This window comes from Chironomus tepperi, unplaced genomic scaffold (assembly GCF_022539635.2).
Source record: "Chironomus tepperi strain 1889 unplaced genomic scaffold, CSIRO-AGI_Ctep_v1 contig_359, whole genome shotgun sequence".
NCBI lineage: Eukaryota > Metazoa > Arthropoda > Insecta > Diptera > Chironomidae > Chironomus > Chironomus tepperi.
Window position 1 is genome coordinate 2,389,659 of NW_027226481.1, and position 24,003 is coordinate 2,413,661.

At 32.0% G+C, this 24,003-nt stretch overlaps 5 protein-coding genes across 6 annotated transcripts in view; 3 read left to right on the top strand and 2 right to left on the bottom strand.

Annotated features, from left to right (window-relative positions):
- The first annotated feature begins 943 nt into the window (after positions 1–943).
- Positions 944–7,081, top strand: LOC139094986 (nose resistant to fluoxetine protein 6-like). The gene is made up of 8 exons (XM_070646224.1): positions 944–1,311; positions 2,902–3,048; positions 3,120–3,343; positions 3,409–3,629; positions 3,970–4,040; positions 4,108–5,133; positions 5,718–5,860; positions 6,392–7,081. The coding sequence occupies exons 1-8, from the start codon at positions 1,215–1,217 to the stop codon at positions 6,614–6,616; spliced, it is 2,154 nt and encodes a 717-aa protein (XP_070502325.1). The 5' UTR covers positions 944–1,214; the 3' UTR covers positions 6,617–7,081.
- On the bottom strand, positions 7,052–11,643 carry snz (sorting nexin snazarus). The gene is made up of 5 exons (XM_070646223.1): positions 11,219–11,643; positions 11,070–11,151; positions 10,826–10,954; positions 8,558–10,304; positions 7,052–8,195 (listed from the first exon to the last, which is right to left on the bottom strand). Exons 1-5 carry the CDS (start codon positions 11,349–11,351, stop codon positions 7,428–7,430), a joined length of 2,859 nt encoding a protein of 952 aa, XP_070502324.1. The 5' UTR covers positions 11,352–11,643; the 3' UTR covers positions 7,052–7,427.
- A 580-nt stretch (positions 11,644–12,223) lies between these two features.
- Cmpk (cytidine/uridine monophosphate kinase Dak1) lies at positions 12,224–14,459 on the bottom strand. Its single transcript, XM_070646119.1, has 3 exons — positions 14,044–14,459; positions 13,451–13,656; positions 12,224–12,944 (listed from the first exon to the last, which is right to left on the bottom strand). Exons 1-3 carry the CDS (start codon positions 14,198–14,200, stop codon positions 12,582–12,584), a joined length of 726 nt encoding a protein of 241 aa, XP_070502220.1. The 5' UTR covers positions 14,201–14,459; the 3' UTR covers positions 12,224–12,581.
- A 379-nt stretch (positions 14,460–14,838) lies between these two features.
- Positions 14,839–16,966, top strand: Vamp7 (Vesicle-associated membrane protein 7). Its single transcript, XM_070646139.1, has 3 exons — positions 14,839–15,034; positions 15,500–16,055; positions 16,395–16,966. The coding sequence occupies exons 2-3, from the start codon at positions 15,555–15,557 to the stop codon at positions 16,548–16,550; spliced, it is 657 nt and encodes a 218-aa protein (XP_070502240.1). The 5' UTR covers positions 14,839–15,034; positions 15,500–15,554; the 3' UTR covers positions 16,551–16,966.
- Positions 16,967–20,140: 3,174 nt separating this feature from the next.
- OtopLc (Otopetrin-like c) overlaps positions 20,141–24,003 on the top strand; it is a 28,500-nt gene continuing 24,637 nt past the window's right edge. For both annotated transcript variants that reach the window (XM_070646269.1, XM_070646270.1), the window contains exon 1: positions 20,141–22,173. In XM_070646269.1, coding sequence (XP_070502370.1) covers positions 21,056–22,173 — 1,118 coding nt within the window. In that variant the 5' untranslated portion in view covers positions 20,141–21,055. The remainder of the gene's footprint in view (positions 22,174–24,003) is intronic.

Consider the following 24,003-nt stretch of genomic DNA (forward strand, 5'->3'; position numbering starts at 1 on the left):
CTTCCCATCCTTTCCTTGCTATGTCAAATGTTAAATACCAATTAATTTACCTAAATTAAAAACATTTAACAAACCACTTCCGAAGACATTTCATAATGATTGATGACGAAGCTATCTCCTCAGTCATACCTTCAAGCAGTATCAATACCTCAAGCATTAACTCGTCTACTTTATGTCATGATCCGAACATTTTACCACCTTTAAAAAAAACTTTTATTTTCATTTTTTTGTTGTTGTTGTAGGAATTGTAAATCTTTTTTCAATTGCATTCATGACTAAGTCGGACTTTTCTTCATTCAACCTTTTTTTCGCTTGAACTTATTCATCGTATTGAGATATTAAAATGCGTTGTACAAAAAATTACGTCCAAAAAATATTACAACACATAAATTGAGCAGTTTTTTGGATGGAAGAGTCGACATTTTGGGATGAATATGAATGGATGTCTTTTGGTGCTGTACTTTTGGTGACTAATGTTTAGGTATTTCACTGATTAGGTTGAAGATTTTGAATGCAGCACCAGAATCACACCAGCCTTTAGACCCTTTTTTCCGACTTTTTGACGTCGTGTTCCATGTCACAGTTGTGCTGTGATTCAAGGCATCTCTCAGTTGCCATCGAAAATTGGTTCTATTACTGGCTGCCCTTTATTAATTGCCAATGCTAAGTGCAACATGTCTCTATCAACAGCTTTGTTCCAACAATTCTTTGGCAGTACCAGTGTCTTTAAGAACATCTTTTTCCAAATTAGAGTGAATTTTGAATTTCGCACCAATTATCATAAAATCTGATAAGATTCTTAGCATTAGAACTTAGCATTTAGAATAGCAACTATATTCACTATATAGTCCAGCACATTAAATTCCTGCAAATGCGTTTACACCTTTCCCAACCTCTCTTCCATTTCTTAAACTATTATTTACTACGATAGTAAATTTTATTTTTTTGGTAAGAAAAGCAAATCAAGAGAGAAGCACAAGAAATACACACGAATAATGAGAGAGCAGTAAAGATGATTGCGTTGATCATATGTGTCCAGTGTGCTGTAAATCATCAACGTGCAATCATCTAATGAAATCGTGTCGTGCAAAATTTAAGTTTAATAAAAAATAAGGAAGTTTAAATTTCTTTTATTTTTTAAAAATAGAAAAAAAAGTCGTAAAAATTGGAAAGAGTTAAAAAAAAGTAGCATAAAATTTGCATATTGTGGCAAGATGATTAATTTGTTGATAATTTTGTGCTTATTTAACGGAATCAAAAATTCGGTATCGTTGAGAATCGATGCTCCAGAAAAGAGTGATAGTGATAAAGGTTAATGACGTTATTTATCATATTTAGGACAGTTTTGTGGGAATAGTGAATTTGGATATAAGTTGAAATAGTGACTAGTGTAATTGTGGAATTTAAAATATTAAATATGGACTGTCGAATGAAATTGGCAATTTAAATAAGTTAAAATATTGTCAATTTAAAACAAAAAATAAATTTGAATTTGAAATTGAACATTCATTTAAAATTTCTTTTAAAAAAATTAATTTCGATGTTTAAAATAACAAAAAAAAAATTTAATACATTTTAAAAAATTAAAAATTAATTTTTAAATTTTTTGTTCAAATTGTTGAAAAAATTCTAAATATTTTTTTAAAATTACAAAATTGAAATTATTTTAAATTTTTTGGAAAAAACAATATTTGAAAAAGTGATAAATTCCAATTTTAATACCCAAAATCACAACATTATCTAAAAGCCAACCGCAATCAAACATGAAGGACAAAACAATAATCCATTATAATGTTTAATGTCTCGTGACACAGAATTAATTCCTGCTTCTTTAATCATCAAAACAAGTCTTATCCATCACCTTTAAGAGCTTTCAATGCCCATCGCTTAGAAATTCACATTTTGGTTTTACATAAAAACAGTTTGAACAAGTTTGAGACAATTTGTGGACACTTTTGTGGATTTATTTAAGATTTTTAGAATTCTGAGCAGACAGGGAGCATACTTACTTCCTTACTTAATTGGCAGTACAGATTAATTGTGATCCATGGTCTTCCTTAAGTTCCGTTTGAAACTGACTCTATCGCTGACAACTGGTTGCCAATTACCTATGTGTGCCAAGTGCATTACGATCTCTATCGATGAGTTCTTGGGACGCCCTAGATTATATTGACTGCATATACACATGAGTTCGCTCATTTGAGTCAGTATGTCCATTGTCTGTTTATGTCTTGCAATTTTTAAATTTTAAAACCCTATCAAACAAAGAGACCACTTTTGGTCTTTTGGTCTTTCTGTACCATGAAAGCATTCCTGATAGAAAAAGACTCAATACCAAATAAATCCTCAATATGCATCCATTGTTTTGACATGAATTTGAAGGAGAATGATGTATTATTTAAAATAATATAGTGATCTACAGATAATGTTTACTTAGCTTCTTTTAACAGCTTTAATTATACATTTTTTTACGTTTCTACCACTTAAATGTCCTCATCATTGATTCTAGTTGTTTAAATATTTGTTAATAAATTATGAATGAATATAATTAAGACAAAAGTCTAAGTGCCATATGTTTGAGTTAATAGGGGTGGGTTTTGGGAGATATCGGAATTGATCAGTGTTGTTTAGTCTGGATAAGCTGCCTGCTTCTGTTTTTTGATTGAATTAATAACTTGCTGTGAAATTTGCTGAAATTTAAGCTAAATTGCTCAATTTAAAGACTACCTAAAATATTTTTTAAGATCAATTCCTTCTGATATGACGAAAAATTAGTCCTAAGATCCCAAACAATTGTTCCTTACAAGAAAAACACAACTTAAAATTCATTTAATAATTTTAAATCATTCAAAAATTCACTAAAAATTCCTTTTTATCTTCCCCGCAAAAAAATCATTCCAGAATTCATAAACAACCTTGCATCCCGTCTATTTACCCACAAGAATCCATTAAACATTTCACAATACGATGAAGTGTCATATAACTGTCGACGAGACTACGCTCACTATTTGCACTCATTGACATCGTTTGACTTGTGGGCACTTCAGAGTGAGTTTTTTTCGGATATATTTATCTTTCATTGTTGATGTCTATAAATAGCATGTCATCTACATTTTTAGTGTACGATGCTAGTGGACACTTTTCTACTGGCATATTGAGAGGAAATGTCAACAGTTTTGGTGATTATGAAGAATGTTTGAGTGTCCATAACGAAAAATTGAGAATTAATGGTAAACATTGTTACATTGAGATGCAGCCACATGTAAATGGATCGGCTGAATATCTCAATTATATACGTGAACTCGTTCAATCATTTGAGATTATTAAGTCAAAGATAAGCGATGTAAGACGATATTTTTTATGGCAGTTTAAAAAATTACCCGAAAATAATTTTCATTCCATTTTAAGCCTGCACACATTTTCGCTCATTTTTCATCAATTGTTTATGGAATTTGTGTTCCTGCTTCATGTACGCATGAAGATGTTATGATAGCGGCAAAAACATTCCTGACTGATTTTACGAATAATACAGGTTTACATTTTGATATTCAAGTTACAAAGGAGATGTGTCATGAGGCTGATGACAAATTGGTTGATGTTAGGCTGAACAATGGAGCGATAATTACCATGTAAGTGAATATCAATTTATTAATGAGATTCTGAGGGAAACTACTTTGAATGGAAATTAGTGAGGAATTGTGGATGTTCGGTGGAGATGTGAAATTGGTTTAAGTATGGATAGGATTCATTCAAAATAGAAGCTTAATATGTCAATTCTTAATAATTTCAAAAATGTAAAAAAGGACTCAAAATACTGTAAAAGGATTTTACTTAAATAATTTGGATATACCTTAAGGATTTGAACCTTTAAACTTTCAAATAATCAACACAAATCCCAACTCTCAACTCTTAACATTTAAACATTCCTGACTTAATACCTAACAAATTCTATCAAACCTATCATTTCAGTGCCATCTTCCTCATAATATTTATGATATCCATATTCTCAACATATCAAGATGATGATTCGAAGGACAAAAGTATTGTTAACAATAATCTCATTGATAAATAGCCAAAATAACACGTAATTAACAAAATGTCTTTCAGATCAATGGCTACAAGCATATTCAATAACAAGAAACTACAAAAGTTTAGTTTCAGCTGACCGATCGGATGATGATGTTAAGGTCATTCATGGAATCAAATTTGTTACTGCTATCTTAATATTTTTGTGTCATAAGACTGTTGATAGTTTGGTGCCTATCGTAAATCGAACAAAAATTGCATTAAAATCCTCAGAATCGTCATCGATAATTGTGAGAATTTGCGCATTGTACACAGATGTGTTCCTCATGCTGAGCGGTGTTCTTGTCGCATATTCAATAACAAATCGATTAATGCGGCAGCAGCGAGTCAATGTTGTCCGCGAATATATTTCGCGATATTTGAGGATTATTCCCAACATTATTGTGGTCATGCTGACAACGGCCTACATATTGCCACTAATCTCGTACAGAACGACGCATCGAATGTCTGTTGTCGATAAGCCAGCTGAGTTGTGCGTTAATTATGGATGGCGGAATTTACTCATGATACATAATTGGTTTAAATTTGAGGAGATGTGCAACCTGCACACGCATCATATTGGAACAGATTTTGAACTTTTTCTATTCAGTCCATTTTTGCTGATGTTGATGTACAAGTCACCAAAGAAAGGAATCGGCTTTGTTGCCTTTCTCGCAATTATTTCAACTTTTTTGAGATTTTATGCAAATTATAGTCACAGTTTATATTACTTCGTTCCATTCTCTGCTGACCTGTCGACATTGATCGATACAGCAAATTATTTATACACTTTACCAACACATCGGTTCACAGTTTATGGAATAGGATTATTATTAGGATTTACAGTAAGAAAGTTGAAATATGTGAAGCTTAAAAAGTACCAAATTATGCTCGGAAATGTGATTAGTGCGATTTCAACTACAATAATTTATAAGGCTTGTGTAAGGATGACAGGATTAGATGTTGAATATGACAGAGGACTTCATGCTCTCTATGCTGCTTTCGCGCCAATTCTAGTTTGTATTCCCGTTTCGTGGTTGATTTTCGCATCACAAAATGGATATAGAAGTGAGTAGAATATGTTATATTTTATGGAGTGTTAAGCACTTAATTGTTCATTTTAACTTGATGGTTTTGGGGGTTGTTCATAAGTGATGTCTGAATTTAAAGAGGAAGGAGGAAAAGGAATCAATCCTCTTTGGTTTAAGTTGTAAAATTGAGGATATTCGGATTTAAAATTTTTAAATTTCCTATTTTTGGACAGACGTCATTTGTGAACAGTCCCAAAGTTGAAATTAAGTCTAAACCAAGTCAAAACAATTTAATTCCACATCTCAAGTCTTCTTTTCAATTCCATAAAATTACAAGATCCCTTCAAAAATCCATTCTAACTTTTAAATTAATTCTACATTTTTACAAGTCAATTAATTATGAAATTGTTAACGCTGTGATAATTCTCAAAGTTAATGTAAACGTACCCATATCACAATTCCGCTTTATGAATTATGCTTTTTTATGTACATAATTTACATTAACTAAACGAAAATCATTACACAACCAATTTCATTGTAAGCTCATCAAGTAAAAGACGTAAAAGATGTTTGAACTTTTCAAATAAATTATGAAATAATTTTCTTTTTTTACCTTATTAGATATGCTCATAGACTTCTTGCAATGGAGAGGCTTTACAGTGACAACAAAGTTGTGTTATGCATTTTATTTAGTACAAATTCCTGTGTTTCAAGTGCAAATTGCAAACAGACGTGATATTCGATTCTTGAATGGATTTTCAATGGTAAGTTGCAAGTCTTTTAAATTCAAATTCCAGCAATATGAATTCTAAACTAAAGATTATCTTAAAATTGATTAACAGTTAATAAAATTATTTATTTTCGAAAGATACAAATCATTTCCATAGTTCCATTCATAGCACAATTCTTCTTACATGCTGTTAACAATTTATTCATTACTTGCTATGATAAATGGGAAGCAAAACAATGAGAATTGAAAAGTTCAAGCAGTAATGTTTAGAAATAACAGAACAAATAACAAAAAATTGGCTACACATGGAAGGAAGAAGCAAAATTAGAAAGTGATTTGAAGATTTGTGTCTTTTTTCTATTGTTTACCATATTTGATTGGTGATAAATACCACGCAAAAAACCTCGCTATAATTCAATATTGTCTTCTTTGTTTACTTTTGATTGTTAACATTTAAACTTGTAATCGCATCTAGTTCACAGCCACAAGAATCAATTCTCAATCTTAAACATCTGCGAATTTCTATTTTAATTTATTTAATTCCTTTATTTCTCTTTCTAAACAGATAAATCTGAATGAAATTTTTGTCATTTGCCTCATCACACTAGCCACAACACTCTTAATAGAAATGCCGGTAATAAACTTGAAAAACATTGCTTTTGGCAACAGAAAGCCAAAGTTGCCGGTAAATGGATGTACAAAAAATACAAATCAAACATTGAATGGAAATGGAAGCATTCATATTTTGAACGGCAATGCTTCAAAAACATTCGTGGAGAAAGTTGAGTGAAAATGAATGAAATGAAGATGTCGTGAGGTGTCTACTAGTCACGATATTAGGGATAAAGCTGTTTGGTATTTAAATCTTTGGAATATTTAGGAATATTTAAAATGTAAATATTTAATTTATTATTGAAGAAATTGTGCAAAAATGAATTTAGAAATTTAAAGAACGAAGAGATTTATATGATCGTGAATAGTCTAACGAATTTGCTGATATTTAGGCAGTCGAGTAAAATTATTTATTACTATATGTGCATAACTCAGAAATTTCCTTAAAAAGCCTTTAAAATTAAAGTTAGTCCTTAAATAAAGCGTACGTAAAAGTTTCGATATGTGAACGCGGATAATTAAAAGGTTCGAATCCTTATATAATATTAAAAGTTTTGTGATTGTTCTCGAATTATTTTTTCGTATGTAATTTAATTAAACTTCCTTTTTTCTTCATTAATTATCATCTCTTTATTATTAATTTTATTTTGCACACCAATAATTGTATATGTATATATAATAATATACTCAATGCATGCTCTGTGTTGTTACATTCATAAAATTAAGTTTGCCATAAAATAGTTTATGTGTAATGTGTTGTAAAGTATGACTAGATATGTCTTACAATTAGTCAATAATTTCAGTAGATCAATTACTGCTTTAGCTGTTATGTTAAACTCAATGGGATTGCTGGGATTTGGTGTTTTTGTTACAACCCTGAGCCTTCCAAATGATGATTTCCGTGAGGCTGGATCTGCAGATGGCTAAAGCAGTAATTGTCTTACTGAATCTTGTAAAAATAATGAACTTGATTCTTAAAAATAATCGAATTATTTTGGACTTGGAATACTTTTAATTTCTGGAAATATTTCAACCAATAAAACCTCGAGTAAATCATAGATTAACTGCTTATTGTAGTTTTCATTCTGCAAAACATCAAATATTTTCAGCGATCCATTTTTGGCATTCTGCTGTCCCACCAATGAACATAAAATATCCGGTATATTATCAATAATTAATGAACGTGCAGCATGTGCTGTCATCTCCTTCATATCATCAGTCCTTTCAGGAATATTTTTTATCACTTCATCATCCGAAGGCCAAAAAGTCTTTAAGCATGCCGATGCATATTGGTGTAAGCTTGCCTCATCAAAATAGCTTGTTATTAAGTCACGAAGCTGACGATTTATGGTTCCACCATAAGTTAATTGTACAAATGATATCAGTGACTTTCTAAGGAATTTGAAAGGACCAGTAAGATCGAAAATTTCACTAAGCAAATGATAAATAGGCTCGGCAATTGAATCCTTTAAATCCTCAAAATGATTATTCTTATCCTTATCTTTAACCGGTTCCATTCCATTTTCATTTCCATCAGATACAAGCAACAATTCATCATCTTCATCATTATTATCACGTGTATTCCACAATTGATCCGTACTTGATGTACTACTTGAACTACTTTTAAATAATGTGGCAAGTGAAAAGAAGCGAGCTTTTTTTGGTGATGGATGAATGGTTTTCAATTTATCGCATGATGGACTTAAGAAGGCAAAGAGAAATTCTGATTCAACTAGTTTTGTATTATCCATTACAAACTGCAAAAAATAGGAAGATAAAGTTTGAGTTAAGGATTAAATCAAATGAAAAGTTAAGAGATAATAGGATTATGTCTATATATCCCTTGAAAAAGCTTCATGAACAGCTGCCACTAATTCATCATGACAACATCAATAATTCATGATGTACACAACAGGAGGGAATAGCTTTAAGCTCAATGTTGTATTGACTACTGACCACCAACTGATCGATAGTATCGGAATTAATTTATCATGAATATGTTGTCAATTTCAATTTTATACAGACATTGTGTACGCATTGAGGTGTGAAATAACAGCATTATCAATCATCATTCACTATCGGAACTTATCCGATTAATAATAATCAATTTTATACTCACATTAAGGTATCTTTGTATTTGTGATTTGGCTTTCTCTAATGATCCCTTGTCATTTTTACCAAAGAACAATATGAATGTATTATTAGATGGTAAATCTAAGCTCTTCAATTCAGTGCAAAGCGGTCGCATTTGTTTATGTAATTCATGAAAATCATCCAATGTTCTCAGCACAACCCAACCTGTTGATATATTTTCATCATTCTCATAATTATCATCTTCTTTGGCCTCAACAATCTCATCTGTTTGCACGACAATTAAAAACTCCGGTGTGTCTTTGTCTTCAGGGATTTCGACACTCTCAACTGTTGCGCGCCATTTACCAATATTTGCACTCCATGTTTCCGTACGGAGAAGATGACTTTCGAGTTGTCGTTTTTCGTTCTTTAAATTTTCGATATCTTTTTCTAAAATAGCCAGGACTTGTGAGTCAGGCTTAACAGCTGACTTTAAAGCTTCCAATGCACTCTTTTTCGTTTTGAGTCGTTCATGCATCTGTTCCAATTTGTTTTTGGCATACGTTGAATGGTTTGTCAGATCCATTTCTGTATCATATTCATCTTGTGTTTCCTCACTGGAATTAATGTCAAAATTTGTTTTTATAATTGAATTGCAGGATATACTCGACACATCTTCTGTTGCTATAGAATTTTTCATTTTCTTGTATTCCTCACTCATGATAAATGACTGATAATATTTGTCTTGTAGGAGCTTAAAGACATTCTTCTGGATGTCGAAAAATACTTCATGATTTGTGTCATCGCCAAGAAGAAATCCTTCCAATTTCTTTTGATCCATTTTGTCTAACTTAATTTCGAAATTTGGACGAATGTAAGCATAGAAAATCTCTGCGCCTATTTGGTGAATGTTTGCACGTGATGCAATTTTTAGTTCCTCAACGGATGTATAGAAGCCAACTAGATTTCCAGCACTAAGTGAATCGAGAAATTTCGTAAAGTACTTCCGACCCAAAATCGTTGACAAAACATCATGAAGCGATAAATTCAAGTCATTTGAACAATTTCCGACCCAACCGAGTTTGCCTAAGGTTCTTTCACACTGACATTTAGCATAAGACAATTGTTGGATATACTTCTTTAATTTCAAAGCTGCATTGATGTCTGAACGTTTAAGACTTGATGTTGATCCCGATTCAAGGTCAATTCCTTTAGCTCTTTGTAGATTTTGTGTTGTTGTGGCTTGCATGAGGTCGTTGATGACAGACGACCGCATTTGAAGCAATTCTTCAATGCTAGTTGAATTGTTGATGATCTTGAGGAAATCTTGAAAACTACTTGCATATTCGTAGCTTCTTCGGCTCATAGCAATTGATGCTAATTTTGTTTGAATGCCTTCGACAATTCTTTGGTTGATATAGTCAGGATTGGTGATCACTTTAATAGTTGAATAAAATCCTTTAAATGCAATAATTTCACACAAAAGATTCTTCAGTGGTGCTATTGAATATCCACGTGGAAGCAGCAAAATAATGACAATTTCACTTATTTTCTTCAAAAACTCCATTTCCTTCTCATCCGTAACTAAATATGTTGACATTTTAAAAGTCGTTTCATTGTTTTCCTTCATGATTCTTGTTTTCTCTAAATGTAGCGTGACTTTCGTGACAAAATCAACTGCAAGAATTTTTGGTGCATCGATTTTTCGCAGTCGGTCGACGAGCTTTTGTCCCGCAATCCATAAGTCTTCTCGGAATATTTCAACTAATTCCTTTTCGTCGTGAACGACTTTGCTGAAATTTATAATAAAAAGAACATGAAAATGTTGTGAGAATGAAGGTCAAGTGTAGGAAAATAAATAAGAGGAAAATTGGATTTGTGATGAAAAGAAAATGAGATTTGGCGCATTTTTGTCATAGCTTGGGGAATGTTTTGATGAAATGTTAATCCTTTGGGAAATTCTTATGTTGATTTGGGATTGCAATGTTTTGTAGTAGGCGTTGATGTCCAAATCAACCTTTAATATCAATTTACAGTCAATTCTGTTTTGTTATCACCAATTTTTAACCAAAAACATTCACATCACATCCAGCAGCTTCCATTATCAAAATTTCCGGAATATTCAATGTTCTTGAAAACTCATCAACATTCATCACAGCCTTCTGTGCTGTATAAAATTTACAAAAATCCATTTACGTCACTCCCTTATCAATCTTTTAATCCATTCCATTCCATTAACTGCCAATTTCCATCTCATTTCCGCAAAACTCAATCAAGTAATGAAAATTTTTTTTCAATAATTTATTCCTCTTACCTCAACCAACTGTTGACAAACTCATCAAGTGCATTACTAAGTATCTGTTGTAGAAGGTTGTCAATCGTACGTCCAAAAATAACCGGTAAATTAGCTTTCGTTCTCTTTGGAACGTCAAACATACGAGAGCTATAAAAAGAAGTTAAAGTTGACGTAAATAATTCAATAAAAATGTGTTGCTGCACCCCCAACAGTGAAGTGGGTAGGAAGGAAGACAAAAAATTATGGAAAGGGATGAAATTACCGTGTAGCATTGTACAAGATGGTCGAAGCCTGAATTGGTTTCGCTGTTGTTGACTTGTTTCTATTTTGTTGTACAAAAAGCACTGCAAATAAATTAATGGAATTAATAATAGTAATTTGGATGTCATTAAAACAATACCGATGACTCACCACAAACGACTAAGATGAATGAATAAAGTATGAATAGAAATATGTAGAATATAATAGGATATATGTACATAAGCATGATAATCACTGCCGATAATGCACACAGCAAATGAACGTAATTAAACTTAAAGTCCATTTTTAGTCAGGTTGCTTAAGATTATAAAATTTTTCAAAAAAATATGGCAATTGGACAGGATGTTATGTATTCACATAATTATTCACTCTATTTGCTCAAATTTTATATCACAAATTGTATTAAATGATTTAATGGAACTAGTCGATAAGCTACAAGTCAAATGGGATGTCGAAAAACGGATAAATTATTGTGAAAAATGACCATTTTAAAATTTTTTCCTCTTCTCGTCCGTGACTGCCACTAAAATAAGGGCGATGAGCTTGTTTACAATGACTTTTTTTTTATGCCGAGCGTAGAATCCTCCCTCGATGTCTGTCATTGATTCTACTCATGCGCTCTCGGACGAAAACCACATGTCATCATTAATCAGATGTTTTTTGTATATTTACGTTTTGCATCGCTATTATCGTGAATATTTTGGATGTCTGTAATTGAAATCATCGTCATTAGTTGTGTCATTAATATTTATGGCTGATTGAATAAGCTTGTCAATGAAGTCTTAAAAGTGATTATGTTGGTTTTAAAGCTTGGGGAAGCAGTTGAAAGTCTCGTAATATGCATTTTGGTCTTTAAAGCCATCAATTGATAATTATATTTGAAAAATCACACAATTTGAAAATTTGACCGTTATTTTGAAATTTGAAAAGTCCGCTATATTTGAAATTCCTAAAATACTGCTGAATTTGAATTTTGAAGATCCGTTAATTTTGAATTTTAAAAAGTCAGTTAATTTTGTGATTCATAAAATACTGTTAAATTTGAATTTGAAAGATCCGTTAAATTTGAAATTCTTAAGATCCTGTTATATCCGTTAGATTGCAATTTTGTCCTGCAATTTGAATTCTTGACATACATCCACGCCTTCAAAAGACTTTACTTAACATCCCACAAACTTCATTTATTATTTTATTAATTCATTTAAAGCATGATTTACAATAAATAACTTGTCCTATTTAACATGCCAATTTAGTATTCCTTAACATGCAATTAAGCTCACAATTTTGAGCTATAAATTCATACATGTATTTAGTCTAGAAATATATAGGATATTTGTTCCAATTCAATGCAGCAAATTTGGTGCAGTACAGTAACATTTAGATTTGAATATTCAGTTGCTGAGTAACTGACAAGTTCCACAAAAGTAATTTTAAAACATTTTTTTCGACACATTTATAAGAGTTGCGATGGAATGACTTGCGTCCGGTTTTTAAATTGATAATTAGATCTAATTTAAAATAATTTTTCGTCGGCAGCTTGTTGCAATGCAGCTTCAACGGCTTTGAAAACTTCATCGGGTCCAGGACTTGTGTCAATTTTCCGTACCTTATTCAATTTTTGGTAGTGCTCAATAATTGGCATTGTGTCATTCATATAAGTATTGAATCTCTTCTTCAAACTCTCTAAATTGTCATCAGATCGTCCACTTCCAGCTTGTCCACGTTTTAGACAACGTCCAACACATAAATCCTCCGAACAGTCAAGGAAAAAGACAAAAAGGAAGTCAACCTTTTCCGACATTTGTCGTTGCCATCCTTGAAGATTGTCTTCGTTTCTGGGAAATCCATCAATTAAAAATTTATTGTTGCCGGTCTCCTAGAAAAAATAAAGAAAATCGTTAGTCGTGGAAACTTTCTTTTCATTGTTCTACATGTGTATGTGACAACGTGACTCATATGTCAATTTGCCACATCGTCTGACTGAGTTGAAATACTAAAATTATCTATGAAATGTATAATGGCCTAGACATAATGAAAATCGTGAAGACAGGTGCTGAATTTTTGAGTTTTCGTGTTTTCAAGGTCGTGATTTGAAAGTTTGAAGACCCAGGATGAGATTATGTTATTGAAATAGCTAGTTGTGGTTCTACAAGATCCTAAAGCTCTGAAAATGCCGCAAAGAACATGTTTATTGTTTAAAGATCCAGTAAATTGCTTATGAGCAGCTTAACTGGACTTTTTAGCAATTAAATGATCTAGTTGACTTCAAAATGGCCCAGTTTACCCCCAAATCATCTTCTTAATCATTTAAAAATCATCCAGCACTTCATTTTAAAGATCCAGTTCCACAACATCTAATAAACTCCAGAAACCTCAACTCACCTTCTTAGTTCTAATCATTGCGTTCTCCAGAAGACTACAAGTGATCTCGACAGGAACAATCTTTCCATTGACAATACAGTCCTCAATAAGAGCACCAAATTCTGATCCTTCACGGCTTCGTTCCTCTCGAAGTAAATCACCAGCTGATAAATGCTTAAATCCAAAATGTTCAACTATTTTCTCACATTGTGTACCTTTTCCAGCACCTGAAATTAGAAGTAGTTTGTGATTTATTAGAGATGAAGTTATGTAAGCACGCAATTTTAATATTTCATGGAAATGTTGGCATTGATTTTTTTTTACAAAATTAAATTGTGAGGTTGAAGACTTTTAAAGTGGCAAAAATCAATAGCACTTGATTGTCATACTTGATAAGTATGCTTATTAGCTTCGATAAAATGTAATTAATAATAAAGATCAAAATGTCATGATGAATGTCCTTGAAATTATTGAAATTTTTTAGGGAAGCTTGAAATTCTTTGAAAAATTACTTCCAGATTTTAAGTTGATGATGTCAGACAATTCAATATGCTCTTTTAATTACGATTCTATAAAAATAAAAATTGGATATTAAGTTAATTAAATTAACTTACCCGGTGCGCCCAACACGAAAATAATTTTAGGTTTGTCACTCATTTTCCGCGTATGAAGTTTAACTAACGAATGCGATAAGATAATATTCTTTTTAATACAGTGAACAACCTGCTTTCTGCTCAATATTCTATTGAAGACTAGTGACGTAAAATTCATAAAAGAAAATTTTTTAGTTTTAAGTAAAGAAAATATAAGAAAGTAAAAATTAAATGATTTTTTTTATCGATCAGTTGTAAAGCTTTTCTTTTGAAAATGTAAGCCAGGTATTCGAGTAAGTTGTTGGCTTGTGACTGTATTATGTCTTGATGTCTGTTGGTGATTTTGAAGTTTCTGGATGTTTTTTTATGCTGGATGTTGAAAAATGTTGATTTTGTGCTAATTTTGCAGTTTATGATGTGGAATATGTCACTATCAGCTTCATAAAACTTTTAGATATCAATTTAAAGCACTTTTAGTAACTTAAACTACTGAAAATTACTGCTAATTTAATTGAATTGCAAATTTTTCTAATTTTTTGAATCGTAGTAGCTTCCCTCAAAATTTTCATACATTTTAAAATCAAAACAGTCGTTATTTTAATTTATGAAAAATCATCAAAATTAAAAGTAAAATAATTTAATTAACCAATTTATCAAGTCATTATCCACCTGTTACAGCAATCATATGTTTCTACAGTGCGCTTTAAGCTGCTTTACACTCAGATATGAAAAGTTTTAAACTTAACGATAAAAGTTTCGTTAAAATTCTGATCCATGAGAAAAATTCAAAATTTTCAGTAATAAATAACTTAGGATTAGCCAAAGCAAAATAACAACAAAATATAAAATTATTAAAATAATATTCTACAGATAAATATACAGAATAGTGTGTAGTGTTTAAAAAGGTAGAAAAGCCTAAAATTAAGGAAAACATCGAGGAAAATCCCCACTGAAGATCCAGAAAAGGAAAATTTAAAGAGAAATTTTTATCTGAAATTCTTTGTTATTGTTGGTAAGTTTTATCGTCCCAAGCATTAATTCGTAAGGTTTCTGTCTGTAATTCAATACATTTTGGCTATTCAAGCAGAATAGAAATGTAATACAAAATGCATAGATGTTAATATTCATGACTTCGTCATCGATTTTTATCATCAAGAAATGTTTGATTTTCTATGCATTTATTGATGCACAGTTCTGTTATGCATCAATTGAGTTCATTGTATCATAATTAATTCTACGAATTCCGATGTGGTTTATGGTCTGATTGATATTTTGTTGGACTAATTTCATAGTTTTGGTAGCAAAAATTAATTAATATTTCAAAGAATTATGTATGTCATGTAGAATGAGTCACACAAGCTTTATACGCAGCGATAACGGCCAGAACATTTTATTGCACTTATCTCCAATAAACATAAAGACTTGGTTGAATTTCGACCTTCAACTTACTAATTTCTGATTATCTAATTCATTTCAGATTAAACAAAGATCTATAAAGGTTATCAGAAGCTGTCAAACGCATTTCAGCCATCATGCCGCTATTATATACAGTGATATCAAGAGGAAATACAATTTTATGTAAATATGCTGACTGTGTTGGAAATTTTTCGGAAGTAACAGAGAATCTCATCACGAAAATACAATTATCGAATCACAAGATGACTTATACACATGGAAACTACTTATTTCATTACGTATGTGCTGATAAAATAATCTACATGTGCATAAGTGACGATGAGTTCCCAAGACAGCGTGCCTTTATTTACTTATCCGAAATAAAACAGAAATTTTTAGCAACATACGGTTTGACAGCAGCAACAGCACTTCCGTATGCTATGAATACAGAATTTGCAAGAGTTATGGCTAGTGAGATGAAGAAATGCAATGAAAGTGGCGAATATGATAGCATTCAGAGAGTGCATGGTCAAATTGATGAACTTAAGGATATTATGGTTAAGAATATTGAAAATATAACGACAAGAGGCGAACGTCTGGAACTTTTAGTCAATAAATCGGAGAATTTGCGCAATAATGTAAGTTAAATTAGGGTTTATGATGAGGAACTGGACTTGAGTTGACTGTGGATGAGAATCCAGAACTTGATTTGCAAAGAACTTGACGAAATTACAGAGAACTGAACTAAAATGTCAGATTAGTCCAAAATGACAGAGAACTGAACCTCGTTTGCAGAGAACTAAACCATGTTGAGAATAAGACCATAATTACAGAGAATTAGACCTTAACTACATAGAACTGAACCTTAATTGATTGAAAATTGAACCAAATTACATAGAATTGAACCCAAATTTACAGAGAACTAAACCAAATATTACAGAGAACCTAACCACTTTTTTTTATCCTATTTATTGCAGGCTGTATCATTTAGACAGACGAGTAGAAGCTTGGCACGCGCTCTATTTTGGAGAAATGTGAGAATGTACTTCCTGTTGGGTCTGTTATTAATGTTTATTGTGTACATCATCACATCGATATTTTGTGGTGGCTTTACATGGTCCAAATGTGTATAATTAAAATGATATTCGATGATCTTAATTTATTCAAGAATCAAGGTGCGAAAATAAGGTAAAAATTGATAATAATTAAATTTTAATGCTGAAAGGATTTTCAATTATTTTTGCACCTTCCAAAAAAAGTATCGCGTGATTAATTATGAAATTTTATAATCAAAAAAAAACTTTTTATTCCCTTGTTAATTTCCAATTGTTAATCGATATCATGTTAGATCCAAACCTACACATTCGGCAAAGTATTTTTTTCTCTGTTTGCTTAAATTTAAGGAAGTGAAAAATGTCAAATTTATTTTTTTATCTATTAAACAAAATAATTTTTGTTTTTAAAATACCCACGAAAAAAAAAATTCCCTTGTGTCCATTGACTTTTGTATGAAGAACGCCAAATAAAAAGGAAATATTATAATTTGAAATTTAATTTATTCAATGCATGTCTGAATGAGTGCTTTTGTGATGGGAAATTGATTTTTGAATGTGAAAGAATGGGAATTTAATGTGGCTTATTTGAGTGATTGGAACGCGGGATCTTTTTTGAGGTTTTTGTTTACTTTGAGTGCTCTAGAACTGTTGAGAGTGTCAACGGTCATTAAATATTCAAATTGTTTCTGCAATTTCAGTTAGTTGATTACCTTTTATAGTAGCAAACCCCTTGTTAGAATTATTAAGTCTGTTATTAAACTCCTAATTAACTCCAACGAATCAAATCTGTAGGGTCGAAGTCGACTTTAGTTCACTCGGATTCTTTATCAAAACCGATTAAAATTTGTACAGAATTTTTTTCTGCTGGCTCTTGTGAAGTATAAAATTTCATACAAATTTCATTCGATTCTTAGTTTATTTACAATCCGCAAAGAATTTCTAATTCTTATTACATTAGTAGATCCAATAAGATCTGCCGTAGTTCAAATCTTCAAAATAAATATAAATTTTACTAAGGAAATTTACACAAAAAAAAAAATCCTAAATAGAACGATTATATACTAATTTTTTTAATTAGTATATTTATAGGAATCGAACCCAAATTTAGCTGTCATATTTATAAAATATGAGGAATTTCCAATATCAAACCAAAATTCAGACCCACACAATTTAAACTCGTTTAAATATTCTACAATTTAATAAAATCCGAAATTCAAATTACAAAGAAAGCAAACCTAACAAAATAGTACCCATGAGAAATATATCTCTAAAATCTACTCAAAGACTTCTTATAAAATGTTGTGATTCATATCAGATGATCCCTAGCATGTAATCAAGAGTCAAAAAGTCTGCCTTCTGTCTCCCCAAATCATCCCGAATAACATCTAAATCAGCAATTCAAATAGTCAGTAATGGCCTACCACATCTACCAAATCACATTCTAAGTGAATTCTTAATCCAAAAAGATGTTCCATTTTTTTTTGTGATCCGATTAAATGAGGAGGAAGCAACGCAATTTGCATGATGCAGCATCGTAATTTATCTCGTCTCACCTTAGGTGTTAAGGGAATTGAATTTTATTGCATTTTTTTTGGATGTAAATTGAGGAGATTGAAAAAATTCTTCTTCTTTCCCTTCCCGCGACGGATTTTCAGCCTAGAAAATGAGATTTTCATGGCTTATGTATTTCATGACGTATAATTTCATTAAATCCACGACGTTTGGGTGAATTTTCGATAACAAGAATCTCCGTCTTGGATAAATCCACTGACATGAAGAATTTAATGACGTCTCAAACATATTTTTCCTCTATATCTTAAATTTTACACATTCATGAAATTGTACAGCATGTAGTTTTCTTTTTGGGGGAATTTTTTATTGACATAATGGATAGCGATGATGTAAAAGATGTTAAAAGGCACTCAATACTGAGACAATGAAGAGGAAATATTATTTCGTCACTCATTCTTCCCCTCTATCAATTGCTTTTGTCATGAAAAACTTTATCCTATTCCTATCAATGTAGTCTATTTTGTTGTTATTGTTTCTCTCGCTTCTTTGTCTAAATGACGCAATATATTCCGGTTGTTCTTTATTTTGGATGGATTTGTGATTGTAAACAGCGTGAAAGAAGGGAATGCATTTAAGGATAGGGGTTATGATGCGCATATTAATTGGAATTGCTTCTTTTTGTTGTTTTCCGTACAGTTCAATTCTGATCCATGACATTCCTTAGCTGTCGCATAAAACCTGTTCTATCGCTGGCTATCGTTTGCCAATTCCCGATTCCAAGTGCAATACTATCTCTATCGACAGCTTTGAGCTAGCTACAGGCGACAACTAAAAGAAGTCATAGATCACAGTTGATCTGTATGTTTAGCAAAGTAAGAATCACTTCCATAAGCTTCTGTTTAAAACTGAGTCTGACTAACAGTATATCCTGCAGTTTAGTGACATAGATCAATTTTCTATAATCTCTGCAAATGTAGGTTGAGAACTTCCTTATTGTTGTTTATATACGAAAATAATGACATTGAAATTTCATCACAGACGCTTTGGGACAGTGCAACATAATAAATCACCCGTCAAGTGAGCAAAAGCTACAAATTTAGTATAATCATCAAAATAATCAAGCCGGAAAACAAAACTTCATCAAAATTCAGCACTTTAAATGAAATTTCTCACTCGTGCCTAAATAATTTACATCATTAAATCATTCAGCAGACAACGATCCGTCACAAAAAAATCGCTAAATTAGTCAAAATATCATATTTCATCAAAATTCAACAAAGAATCCAGGAAAATTGGCGACAAAAAGCCATTTATTCTGCAAAATTGCGCTAAAAATATGCTTCTTATTCTGATTTTGTTTCCACAAAACATGTTTTGTATATACTTTTCATTCATAGTCAACATTCAATAACAAGAAAAATCATTTCAATAGTGCGTAGAAATTCCATTGCAGTTAAATCGAGTGAGAGAGTGGAAAATGTTTTATTCTCTCATTTGGAATGTGAAGGAAGCAACACGAAAAAAGTCGTTGTCATGACAACTGATGTTGAATGTTAATATGAGCAGCTATCGTCTCGTAAGATACAGAAATAATTGAATTAATTTACATTTACTCTTTTTTTTGGTGGATGAGATGCGAAAAGAGTAATTTAATAAATTCATCAAGCATTAAAAACACATTAGGATAAAGACACGCAATCGCGTCCCTCCGACCGGCAAAAAGCGGTTGATCGCTGCTGAGTAAATCTTTTAAAGCGCCAGGATAATTTAATTTAACTTTAAACCCCTTTTATGGAATGTTTTCTGTACAAGTTCCCCCAATATCCAACAACAATGTTTTTCAGTCTGACGCCATCAAACCAATAATGTACCGAGTACATCCAACAAAGATATTTTCCTTTTAATGATGTTGCTGCTGCTGCTGCGAGAGAGAAAAATCTCTTTTGAGAGAGAATGTTTATGGAAAAATTGAAGCGTATTCCAAGGCATATCCAAAAACGCATTCACGCCTTGTTCCTATATAATACACAACGATATATATTATGCTGGTGCCATGCTTCATACTGTTTGAAAAAAACAACGTCGGAGAAATATAGAGAAAATAATTTTTTGTTCCTTCTTTCTACTCTCATTCATGTTTTGATCGTTCTAGCAAGAACATTGTGGTGCGCATTTCATGTAGATTATTTCGGTATAAACATTAAAAAAAGGAAAAAAGACTCGGTCGTGGATTTTCGTGACGAATTTTCTTGACATATTCGTGGGCGAACAAAACAAAAAAAAAGTTATTAAAAATAAGAAGATAATAAAAGAATAACGGAAGTGCCGTAAATATTACTATGTCATCGCTATTACAATATTCAGCATTAGAATAGACTCAATGTAAGCAGATTAGTGCATAAAAAGTCACGGATTATCGACAGACATCCAATGTATCCCGTACACGTATGGAATTAATTAATTAAGTGAGAAGAAGTAGAAGTGAAATACAAAAAATAAGAACTAGAAATTTATAGTAATTTAAGTGCAATGAACATAAAAAAATATTAAGCATCCCAATTCAGACTACTCAAGCCCGGGGAATTTATTGTGCTTTATATATCGCTTGTGGAAGCGAAGAGAATTGAAAAAATATTTTTTTTCATTTCAATTCTTCTCCTCCCCACACTAGCCCGGGCTCTCTATACTGGCTCTACTTACCTACCGAAAATTAAAAACTTCCGCCATTTATTCGCAAACATAGACAGTATGGAGAAATGAAATCACTGTGTCACTAAATATTTATTTATTTTTTTTTGTGTTCATGTGAAGCTTGTTCTCTCTTTACTTTAGAGAATATTTTATTATTGTGTTTGCTGTATCAGATTAAATTTGCCTTTAGGCTAACAGAAAGTGCAGAACGTGATGAAAATTCTTTAAAGCCGGATTTTTCCTACATTGGAAATTGTTTGTGTGAAGTGAAAGATGAAACGATAAGGAATAGGATTTAAAGTAATTCCATTAAGTGTTCAAAAGTATAAAAAAGATTAAACGAGTGAAATAAGCAAATAGTCAGTTAGTGAATATTAAAAATGGATAGTTCACCGGATTTAAGTGTTAAATTGCGACGTGGATCGAGTGATTCACGTGACTCATTTTATATGGGATTTGCTCAAGGTATAGATTCAGATATTGAGGAAGTTACTGCACCTCATGCACGTATACCATCACCGCCATTATATCCACCACCAGAAGAACCGCCAATTAATCTTTCAATTGTGATAGATGAGCCAGAGTCATATGAACCGGAAGATTTTGGTATGGAAGTTCCACTTCCAGTGACATTTGAACATGAACAACTTCCTGAATCGGATGTAAATGTCTATGAACATCAACAAAGCATTGAGGATAATGATGATGAAAAAGGAGCGGAAGTAGAAGACGAAGATGAAAAAATTGTAGTTGAGGAAGAACCTTCTGAGGTAACAATCCCTGATGCTCCACCACCACCTCCTCCCAATGAATTTTCTGAGTCAAATATAGAGGAACAAATATCTGTAGAAGATACTGAAGAAGAACCAATTCCTCCACCACCACCCGCACAATTTATATTGCCAAAATCATCAAGCATACAGATTGATGAAGATGAAGATGAGACGATTACATCTGTCACTGTTATCCCGACAAAAAGTAAGACACCATCATCATCTTCATCATCAATTTCATCAAATGAATATATCATAGATGAATCCAATATTGATGTATCCCAAATCATACCACCACCATCATCATCACCATTAAAAACTATTTCTCCACCTCCAAAGCCATTAGAGACTGATTTTGATGCACCAATATCACCAAAATCTATAAAATCACCATCGTCTGCAAGATCATCACCATCTGCAAAGTCACCGCCATCAAAAAAGTCAAATGCATCTAGAAAGTCACCATCAATATCGTCATTAAGTCAAAAGTCTCAACATTCACATAAATCATCGCCAAAAAGTCATCAACAAGCAAAATCACCACCAAGAAAGCTCGAATTTCATATAGACGAGAGACAGAGGCAAGTGGACAGTGACTCAATTGACAGTATAAATCCAATGGATTGTAAAATTGATGATGATAATCGAGATTCATCGCCGACAGATTCAATGCCACCCGCACCAACACCACCGCCTCTCGAGCCTCTAACATTGTTGGAAAAAAGGTTAGTGGAAAGTTTTTGGAATTAATTGTCATTTTCATTCATTATTTAAGACAGTCAAGTGGATGGAACTGATTGAAGTTGGTTGGAATTGAAGACCAAACTACTTCAAATTCAGTAAACAATCCAAAAATTCAACCATAAACATCAAAAGTTCCTTCCCCTTTTTCATCCAAACATTTGCCAATTCAATAGAACAAACCTCTAGCTATCGTTGATTGAGTTGAATTTTATGTGTGTGATGTGAACTAATTTTTATTTTATATTTTTTTATGTACTCATCTCGTGACTCCTCCACTCTCTAGTCTCTATTTTAAAATCTGATGATTATCTCGACTTGGGTTCTACATGAGCCATGAAAATATTATTATTTTAATGTGGGAAACTCTATTGTGAGTTTCGGATAAAATTTATCAGCATGCGGCAGCATTTATCTTGTTGAGAGAAGCATTTGATTTTGAAAAAATTAGAAGTTTTGTTTGTGAACATCTGATTTTGATTGAACGCAGCTGAATTTTAAGCTGAGAGTGAAAATGCGTTTGTTAATGGCTGTTATAGTTGAATATTTTGATGATTAGAGGATACAGGATACAGTTAGTTGGAGAGCAGTGAGAAGTTGTTTAGGATCTTAATTTTAGGATTCAGGATTAAGAGCTTGGAAACTTTAAGGAATATCTAATTGCTATATAATCTTGGTCAATCTCTCCATGATATGGCGAAGTGAAATCGATGTACTTTAGGTCATACAGTCTCAAACAAATGGGAAAATACTGTTTAAAGACACACAAACTCCCATTCCGATCACCAATGTCACACACTTTAGATGAAATATGATAATATACAATTTTCCGACCCAAAAGTCATCACATAGCAACGTGTTGCTCAAAAAACCCAACCTAGTCTTTGATTTATTCAGCTGAATAAGAAGTGATTCTCCATTGTCATGGATACTACACATCGCATGCTCATCTTATGCCAAAAGCACAATGAAAGCCACTTTCGTTCATAATCACTGATCTTGACAATAACATTGTCTTCTACTTGTTTGTAGGCTTACTAAAACTGTGCGATATCCTTGAAAATCTCGTTCAAACTTAGTAATCGATAGTAATCATGTAATGTGTAGACCCAAAAAATTATTAATGCTTAGCGGTTGCTACTGGGCAACGTAACGTGATTTATAATCAAATTTTCGATACATTGCACATGAACGGTAGAAACAATAAAAGCAAATTTGTGCTGCATAGAAAAGCTTTCAATTTATATCCCCATAAAATTCCATTCACAGGATGATGACAAGATTCAAGCCACATTTATGTTGATGAAAATTCCATTGTTTACTGATAGATATTTTCTTCTGTCATAATATTGCAAATATTTGCATAAATATTATCCTCAGTCTGTTTCATTTTCGTGATAGGGAAATGCTTATCTTATTAAAGAGGATGATGCTTGAAAATTTGGCTTACAACTTTAGTTTGTTCTTCATAGAGACATTTTAATTAATTAAAAATTGATAGTTTGATTGCCTTTAGGGGGATGTAGGGAGATGAAAGGGAATTATACTGTTCTTATAGCTTATAGCGATGCTTATAGCGATTTATAGTCGTTTTGGGAACTGATTATCATATGAACTGCTAGATATATTAAAAGAGAGTAAGTCAATTATAATCAAATCGTTAATTCTTGAGGGAAGTGGTACTAATATGGTATTAAATAAGTATTCAAAAGCTACAAGTGTTAGGAATATTTAAAAACTAAAATTTAGTGTTTTATCCAGTCAATTCTTATGAAATTTGTAATCCTGAATAGTACAAGTCGGTTAATCGATCA